Raw genomic sequence first — 9,744 nt, 5'->3', positions numbered from 1 at the left:
TACATCGTGTTCTAAACTCCATGCAGATACACTATGGTCTGAGGTACAAGTGACTGGAAAGTAACACCCCAAAGACAGTCTAGTGGCCGAGCACATTGCTGGTGAGCCTCTCAGAGCTTTCAGTGACACAAGCAGCACACTGCAGCACGTGTGCCACAGGTTCGCCAAAAGCAGTCTAAGATTTTAAGTATTCAACGTATTTAAGATTGTGTTCCTTAATGGGAGACAGGGACCATGTGCTCAGATATGCAGATAATGCCGAACTAGATAGTTACTAATATTCCAGAAACATAAAATTGCAAATTCTGGGCTTGAGCTGTAGCTAGGCAGCAGAACATTTGGCTAGCATGTGTGAAGCCCTGGACTTGATCCATACTGTAAGAACAAAAGGAAGAGAGAGAAAAATTTTTTATAATTTAAGATGTTTGGGCTGGGGATTTAGCTCAGCGGCATAAGCGCCTGCCTTGCAAGCAGGCAGTCGTGAGTTCGATCCCCAGTACCGATAAAAAAGAAAAAGACAAAAAAAAAATTTAAGATGTTTAATGCAAAAAAACACATGTACACCTTGATAAGGATCATCAAATATATTCAACACACATTTATTGTGTGACTGCTGTGCACACGGGCAAGGCAAATGTTGTATGGCAGGACCCTAGAAAACAAAGACATAATTGCACCATGTGGCAACAGGTGTCAACAGAGAGGCTCACCGATCATTATGGGAATGTGAATGAGGAAGAATTTAATTCTGCCTAGGTAAGTCTTTGGCTGAAGCACAAATAAAAAGCAATAGAAGAGCTGAGGCTAAAAGATTTGTTAATTATCACCTGACAAGATGATAAGTCCCTAAGAATTCACACTGCAGTGTCAAGGTTTGGTAAATGGACAGCAAATATATATTTAAGCAATTGATAACCATTAAGGCAAGAACTAACATGTATTCTAAAAAAGACTCTAGAATACAAAGAGACAAGTGGTAGGAAGAGAGATAACAAATTTGGCTTCAGTAATGGTAAATTTAAGGTGTTCAACACACTCAATAGAGGGTATCTGCATGGCAGAGGTCTGGACCACTGGAACCAAACAAAAGGGTGAGTGTGGCTAAAGAAGTCAAAGAACCAAGACACACAGGTGCTGCAGAACTCCAAGGAGGTGAGTTTCAATGAAGGAGTGATCATGATGTTGCATACACTGAAAGATACGAAATACAATGAGAGCCAATACAGGATGACTAGCCTCAGAAATTAAGAAGTCAATGATCTTGGAAAAGGTACATTTTGGTAAAAGGATGTGTGTGTGTGTGTGTGTGTGTGTGTGTGTGTGTATCAAATCAGACTGCAGAAAGGAAAGGAAAGGAAAGGAAAGGAAAGGAAAGGAAAGGAAAGGAAAGGAAAGCAGATAAAGAGTAAAAATGCTAGGGGCTGGGGATTTAGCTCAGCGGTATAAGCACCTGCCTTGCAAGCAGGTGGTCAGGAGTTCAATCCCAGGACCCGAGTAAAAAATGCTGACTATTCAGAAGTTGCACTGTATACTTTTTCTTTTGATACACAGTCTTGTTATATTGCCCAGGCTGGCCTCAATTCCCGTGTTCATGAGATCCTCCTGCTTCATCCTAAGCAGCTGGGAGTACAGGTAAATGCTACCATGCCCAGCACACAGCATTTTTTTTCAGGTATAAAATCATGAAAGGCCAAACAAAAGGAAAGGTTCATGTTATTCTGTGTAAGATAATACTGATGGATAAAGAACATTTCTTAGCCACTCAAATAAAACTAAACTGGGTTAAAAGGAGCATATGGAATATTTACTGTTCTTCAACAGAGTTAAAAGAACTGATTGAGAGTATGCCTGGAAAAGCCTAGACATTTCCTCCCTGAAGGCAGCAAGTTCTTCAAGGTCCATTTCAGTTCCATACTCCCCTGTTGCTGCGGTATAAAACTGTTTCTTTTTTGTTTTGTAATGCTAGGGATGGAACTCAGGGCTTTGCACAAATGAGGCAAGTGCTCTACCACTGAGCCACACTGGCAGCCTGAGAATTAATATGTAAGCTGCTCAGAGAAACCAAATACTCATTAGGTTCATGTTTCTTGAACACTCACCTTTTGGTTAGCTCTTTGACTTTGTCCTGATTTCTCTGGTGCTGAACTTGTATTTCCTCAATGCGAAGACGTCTGTCCTCCATGAGCCCTTCGACTTGTTCCCTGGAGAGCCTGGTCTGCTCTTCCAGCTGTGCCTGCAGTGCTTCCACCTAGAAGGCCAATAGGGTAGACACCACCCGTGTTTCCACTGTGTCTCCCTAGCAGTGAGCGCCTCCCTGGAAACACAACAAGAAAAACGACCCCCCAAAACAAAAACACAGAAGCAAAACAAACAGCAGCAAAATCTCAGCTCTAATCCTCCTATTTAATGTCTTCTTTGAGGGAACAGGGTCTTGCTATGCACTTCAGGCTGGCTTTGAACTTACTATGCAGCCCAGACTGGCCTCAAACTCCTGGTGATTCTCCTGCCTCAACATCCCAAGTGCTGGCATTTTAGGTATGCACCACCATGACTGGCTTAGTGCCTTATAAATGGGGTTGCACAACACAAGAACAGATTCTTTGTCCACACTAAGCTCACATCCGTATCATATAGGGAAAGCTACAAAATCTGTTTTTCCTGACCTTCTGCTTCTTGCCTTTAGGAATATTAAGACTTTTAAGATGTACTGATCATGGGGCTGGGGATTTAGCTCAGCGGCATAAGCGCCTGCCTTGTAAGCAGGCAGTTGTGAGTTCGATCCCTGGTACCGATAAAAATGAAAAAGACAAAAAAAAAAAAAAAAAAAAAAAAAAGATGTACTGACCACACAGAAGCAGAATGACTTAGGTTACAGTGAAATGAACATGTCATTTCCTTTTCTGAATCTGGCTGCCACAACTACATGGAGATAACTGGCCAAAGGTAGAAACTGTCACATAAATCATGGCCCTACTCAAAGTACAGCAACTTGATACAAAATCATGGTTCCAAATACCAGGTGGTAAGAAAATGATTTATTTACTTCCTGGACTTTAGAGCTTATGCACTAAGTAAATATCAATACAGACAGACTTCCCTTTGTACTCCTCAGTATACCCTACGCTAAGCACAGGTGATTTAGGGTTTTTTTGTTGGGTATGGCTCTGCATATAAAGTGAAGGTTCAAAGAAGTCCTTCTGAAATGTTCCAATAGAAAGTAATGGTTTTTAAATACAAATTAGAACAACCTCAATTTCTTAAGTACATGTTGCCTAGATGCATCCTATGTGCAAGGAGATATACAACATCAAGGGCATGTCACAGAAAGATCAATGTGAGAATAAAAACTCTCAATCTGCCAAAATGAATACATTACTTGCAGAATGAGTGCTTGTGTGTCTCTCTGGTAATGCTCAGAACTGTCTTCCTTCTCTCTCATTGATGGTCTTTTGTTGTTTACTTTAGGATCTAAAATAGAAAAGAAAAATTCATCATGAAGATTTTACTTAGCTCTTCTTGTATCTATCCAAGTTCCAAGGATGAGCATTAACCTTGCCTAGGAGCTGTTTCCTTTACCAAAAAGAGAAAGAAAGAAAACATGTGATAACTACAGAATGAATTATGAAGAATTGTTATGACAGGATTTCACCTGCATAACCAATTCATCTTTTGATGGAATTAGCTGTTGAATGTTCCTTTGGATTGTGCCTATTTTCTAGTAAAACTGTATTTAATCTGAACCAGAAATCATCCCTATCCATTCTTTAAAACAAATTTAAATAATTTGGTTATGACGTATCCCTCAATTTTTAAAAGTAAAGGTAAAAAGTTGAGAGTGGTGGCACACACTTGTAGTCCTAGCAACTGGGAGGTCGAGATAGGAGGAGCACAATGAGTTCCAGGTCAGCCTAGGCTACATAGTGAGTTCAAGGCCAGCCTGGACTATACAGTGAAACTCTGTCTCAAAAAAACCTAGGGGAGAAGAAAGAGAGAGGGGAAAAAAGGTAATTTATTTTTTCTTGAGATAGGGTCTCACTATGTAGTTTGGGCTGGCCTTGAATTCACTATGTGTAGCCCAGGCTGACTTTGAACTCATGGCAATCCTCCTGTCTCAGCCACCAAAGTGCTAACATTACAGATGTGACCAATCAGGCCTGTCTAAAAATAAAAGTAGCTTTCAAAAATGCACAAGAAAAAAATAAAAATACACAAAACTGAATCCTGCACTGAGGTTTACGAAGCCTGGGAAGGGTGTGAGAGAGGGGAGGAGGGAAAGAGGCAGTTAATAAGTACAGGAGTGTAGTTCAAAAAGGATAATTTCTGCTGGGCTCGGTGGCTCACACCTATAATTTCAGTACTTGGGAGGCTGAGGCAGGAAGATCGCTGCAAGTTCGAGGCCAGCCTGGGGTAGAAAAGGAGTTCAAGGCCAGCCAGAACTGCATAGTGAAACCCTCTCCCCACGCCACTAAAAAAGATAATTTCTAATGTGCTATATGGCTTAGGGGAAAACTAAGGTTGACAATAATTAACTGTACATCTCAAAATAACTAGAACAGAGGATCTTTACAAAGAAATGGCAAATGTTTGAAGTGATAGGCATCTTGATCTGATCGGCATACAAAGTAAACATGTAATGGAATGCCATACTGCACTCTGTAGATATGTATAATTATTGTGTTAATTTAAAACAAAAATGCATTAAAATAAAAAAGAAGAAACCAGGAATTGCACAAATTTTAATTTCTTTTTTCTTTTTTTTTTTTGGTCTTTGTCGTTTTTTATCGGTACCAGGGCTCGAACTCATGACTGCCTGCTTGCAAGGCAGGTGCTTATGCTGCTGAGCTAAATCCCCAGCCCCACAAATTTTAATTTTTAACTGAAGAAACTAAGAAACTCAAAATTTTTTTTTGGTACCAGGGATCAAAGTCACGACCTTGCACTTGTGAGGCAGGCTTTTATGCCACTGAGCTAAATCCCCACCCCTAAAACTCAGACTTCAGACTCAATACAATAGTCACCAATTATCACTGTATAGTGGAATGAAATTTCTAGTAATTTGCATAGTGATTTTCAATTTGGCATCAACGAGAATTTCTAAAAATATGGTTGTTACCTGCTTTTGAGGCCAAAGACTCGTTCAGTTCACACGTACCTACAGCCTGGTGAGTGTTTTGGAGAATGCTGACCTGAAGATGGAAGAAAGGACAGGGAAACAACCTTCCTGTACTTAAACATGAAGTTTTACTGTATAGCCTTAGCTCTTCAGATCCAGTACTATTTATAAACTGAATTTATCAAAATTGATTAAATCATATATGGGTGCCACATATACAACACGCAACATGATCGAAGTTTTTAGAGAAAGTCCAGTTATTGCATAAACTGGCTGGGCATGGTGGTGCACACCTGTAACCCCAGCAGCCAGGAGCCTGAGGCAGGAGGACCACAGCGAGCTCAACACCAGCCTAAACTGCATAGCAAAACTCTGTCTCAACAAGAACCTGCATGGCATGTGCAAGGTTTTAAGTTTGATCCTCGGTACTAAAAAAGAAAAAAAAATATATATGAACTGAACTGCAAAAATAAAATCACAGGGCTACCGAATAAAAAATACTTAGTACTCTTAGAAACCATTTTTTGGAAAGAAATAGAAACACAGAAATATGTGTAAGTAAATCTGAACAAAAAGGCTATTAAGCCAGGTATGGTGGCACAGGCCTATAATCCTAGCATACTACGATGCTGCTGAGGCAGGAGGGTCACAAGTTCAAGCTCAGCCTGATAGCTTAGCAAGACACTGTCTCAAAAACAGGCTACAGTCAGGTGTGGTGGCTCACGCCTGTAATCCCAGCACTTGGGAGGCTGACATAGGAGGATCATTGCGAGTTTGAGACCAGCCTGGGCTACAAAGTAAGCTTCAAGGCCAGCCTGAACTGCATAGCGAGACCCTGTCTCAAAAAGACAAAAAAACCCCCCAAAAAACAAACTAAACAAACAAACAAAAAAAACCCCAGGCTGTAAAAAGAAAACAAAAGAGAAAAGGTTGTAAAAGGTATGTCCAATCCCAAAAAGAAAAAAATTCATTGAGAAATTATCTCTAACGGGGAAAAACTGTAAACAGTTTGCACACACACAAGTATTCATTTATGAATGGAAAAAAAGAGCTAGAAGGACATACACTAAATTATTAACAATGTTTATGTCTAGGACAAAGGATTAGAAAAAACTGCCACTTTTATATGATAGATTTCTGTACTCTGTGGTTTTATTGGTGTGTATGTGTGATTTTTGCTTTGATTTTGAGACAGAGTCTTCTGTGTTGTCCAGACTAGAGCCAAATTCTTGGCCTCAAATGAGCTTCCTGAGTGGCTGAGACTAGGTGTCTATCCCCGTACTAGGTTGTATTTGCTTGCTTATTTATTTATTTGAGACAGGTTTCATTATGTAGTTCATAGCACTTGAAAGGCTGAGGCAGAAGGATCACAGCAAGTCTAAAATCAGTCTGGGCTCCATAGTGAGTTTAAGATCAGCTTGAACTACACAGTGAGATCCTCTCTCAAAAAACAAAACCAAACCCGGAAGATGTTTAGAAAACAGAGAAAGTGGGTAGATAGCTCACTACTCTGCATGTGACTTTCTCAGCAAGCACCAGAGTTATCCTCACCTCAATGGCCACACTCATCCTGCTGCATGAAGCTCACTTACCTTATGGGGAGGCTCCTTGTAAAAATAGGTCACTTCTTTGGTGTCTGTTCCCACAAGAGCCAGAAGACTCTGAATCTTTTTCTTGTCTTCTAGTTCCCTGCAATTTTTCCAGAAAGAAAGCATACAATGTATGTTCCAAATGAGTAATCTTTCCTGTTTCAAGACCTTTCTTCTGTTTTGTTGTTATAACGAAGTAACCTCAAATGAAAATTGAACAGGATTTATCTAGATTTTTGGCACTAGTTTTTAAGATAGGTACTTCCACTTAAGAATTCAGAGAGAAAGGGGCTAGGAAGTCATTTCTCAGCTGCTTCAAGGACAGCATAGCAGATGAGGAAGAATACCGCCCTGTCCATTCAGCACCAACCAGCCCTTTCTCCAAATGCCAGGAACGTGTGTATGGTGGCTAATGGTCTACTCTCTGTACCAAACGGCGCTCAGCCAGAGGAGCCACTTTACTTACTGAGGCCTCCCATTCCTTAAGGAGTGCTTGCCTTCAGTGCCTACTCAAGGAGAGGTACAAAAATCTAGTCTCCTTAATTAAACTTAAATGGGTCTAAAGAGCGATCCCAGCTTCTGAACCCACTGTGATGCTGGCTGAGCCCCAGTGTAACTGATCCATTCGAGGTTCTCTACCTGCCCAGTCAGGCTTTCCTTATCCCCTCATTTGTGGGAATTTTTCAGAAAGGTCCCCAACAGCCTTCCAGCAAGCAAACCTCCACTGTTTAGTTTGTTTCCCAGGAACCCAACCCAAGACACGACTGCACCAAGAGAAACTGCAGAGCTGAAGAGTTACAGGTATGGAGCTACTTATGAAGCCCAGTGTTCTAGGAGCAGGATGGGCATATCAGGGTATAGTTTAAAGCATCAATCAAAGGTGCAAAAGAAGCTGAGGGCCATGCCCCATGAGAAATCAGGCTCTCTGGCTCATTTTCCATGTATTAGTTAAACAAGAGGCTGGATCTCTCTGGAGGCAAGACTCTGTAACACCACAAGCAAGTGCCCATAGCAACGGTTCTCCCGGTTTCTTATTACAGGACCCATGGTGATCCACACAAGAAATCATACAGGGGAAAAGGATTAACCAGGTGTCTCAAGGGTGGCTGGATAGAGGGTGTCCAATACCTGGTAATCTGAAGCAGCTTTATGGCATTGGGTATATGGGAACCATATAATTAATGGAATTTTGGCCCACATCCACCTCACAGTGCATCTACTGGATCCATAGATCCAGCCACTGATCATTTTCCCAGTTCCCAAACGTATCATTAGAATGCACGCAGTAGTTGGGAGAACTCCAAATTAGTTTTTTGGATTATGAGGTAAGTCAAACAGAAGCTTCCGAAAGTACTCATCCCTACCCAGACAAGATGGTAAACAAAGACCTAAAAGATGTAGAGGGCTAGATCCTTACAAAACCAGGTATGACCTGGACAACAGGAAATAGATCCTGGAAGATAACAGACTTCAATCAAGTGAATTCCCCTGTGCCAGAAGTAGTATCTTCCTAGAGCAGATTAAATTGGTCTTAGGTATAAGGAATGTGGTCGCTGATTTGGCAAATGCTGTTTTTTTTGAGATAGGGTCTCATTTTGTAGTTCAGGCTGGCCTCAAACTCGTGGCAATCCTCCTGCCTCAGCCTCTCAAGTTCTGGGATTGCAGGCATGCACTAACTACCATGCTCAGTTGGCAAATGCATTCTTTTCTATCTTTCCACAGGTCAAAACCACTTCCCTTTCAGGTGAAGTGGGGAGGAGTACACTTTCATAGTCTGCCCTTTGGCAGTGTTAACTCTGTTGCGCTGTCAATATAGCATAAAAGAATCTCGACCTGGTCATGTGTAAGATCAGATGAATTTACTACTGATACCACGTTAAGTTAGGTTGCACAAACAAGCAACAGCAAGTGCAGGAACTCTTGGTAAGACATGTGTGTGCCAAGGGCTGATGATAAACCTTGCAAAGCACATGAGTGAAGTTTCCAGGGGTTCTATCGAGGCACACCTGGACACTGCCTCCAAAGTGAGACAAATTACTACATCTTATACCTATTACCACCAAGAAGAAAGCGTAATGCCTGAAAGGTCCTAGAGACAGCATATTCCACACTTGGGAACACTGTTCTGACCTATTTATATAAACTGACATGAGAAGCAAGCTTTCACTGTGGCTCAGAATTGAAAGGAGAGGCTGGGGATATAGCTCAGCAGCACAAGGTCTGCTTGGCAAGCAGAAAGTCATGAGTTTGATTCTTGGCACCCACCCCTCACACACACACACACACACACACACACACAAATTGAAGGAGGCTCTGTTTGTATTAAGTTAAAGATGTACTAAAGCAGCTCATGACCAAACGTGGTATCTGTGCTTGGGACAAGCTGTCATATGGGTTTTATGGCAGAGCTCATTGTAAGAACCATAACATAGTTAGGAGATTATGGAGCAAGACCATGCCATTTAGGGTTCAGAATCATATAAATTTGAAAAACAGCTTCTGGCATGCTACTCAATCCTGCTACAGATAGACTGATTGGTATCAGAACACCAAGAAAGCATGTGGCTTACTCTTTTCAAAAAGTGGCCCAGGGAAACTGGATCTCCACATGCAAAAGAATAAAGTTGGACCTTTACTTAATATCATATGTAAAAATTTACTCCAAATAGATTGAACGTCTAAATGTAAGAGCCAAAAACTATAAAATACTTAGAAGAACAGAGAGGAAAAGCCTCTTGATGGAAGACTTGTGAAAAAAAATAGACAAACTAAATTAAAACAAAGTTTAAAACTTCTGTATATTAAAGAACACTATTAAGAAAGTGACCTGGAGCCAGGTGTGGTGGTGCACTCCTGTAAAGAAAAGCTGCTCAATATTATTCATCATTAAGGAAATATGAATCAAAGGAAAATGAGTATCTGCTCACATCAATTAAAACTGCTATCAAAAAAATAAAACAAGGGTGAGGATATAGCACAGTACCTGCCTGGCAAGTTCAAGGTTGTGAGTTTGATTTCCAGGACCAAAAAATAAATAAAACA

The 9,744-nt window shown here is 40.9% G+C and overlaps 1 protein-coding gene across 6 annotated transcripts in view; it reads right to left on the bottom strand.

The window, feature by feature from the left end:
- Nucleotides 1-9,744, bottom strand: part of Ccdc77 (coiled-coil domain containing 77) — a 35,115-nt gene that overhangs the window by 7,196 nt on the left and 18,175 nt on the right. For 4 of the 6 annotated variants that reach the window (XM_003461764.4, XM_063258575.1, XM_013156544.3 and 1 more), the window contains 4 exons: nucleotides 6,706-6,802; nucleotides 5,114-5,186; nucleotides 3,377-3,468; nucleotides 2,100-2,248 (listed from right to left, as the gene is read on the bottom strand). In XM_003461764.4, the coding sequence (XP_003461812.1) occupies nucleotides 2,100-2,248; nucleotides 3,377-3,468; nucleotides 5,114-5,186; nucleotides 6,706-6,802 (411 nt within the window). Of the gene's footprint in view, nucleotides 1-2,099; nucleotides 2,249-3,376; nucleotides 3,469-5,113; nucleotides 5,187-6,705; nucleotides 6,803-9,744 lie in introns of those variants that run through there. The other 2 variants (XM_063258577.1, XM_063258576.1) reach the window with 2 other exon arrangements.

The sequence above is a fragment of the Cavia porcellus genome, unplaced genomic scaffold, assembly GCF_034190915.1.
Source record: "Cavia porcellus strain 051 isolate PalLab524CR breed Dunkin Hartley unplaced genomic scaffold, mCavPor4.1 scaffold_11, whole genome shotgun sequence".
Classification (NCBI taxonomy): Eukaryota; Metazoa; Chordata; class Mammalia; order Rodentia; family Caviidae; genus Cavia; species Cavia porcellus.
The sequence above is the reverse complement of the archived record's forward strand: the minus strand, read 5'-3'. Positions and strand labels throughout refer to the sequence as shown.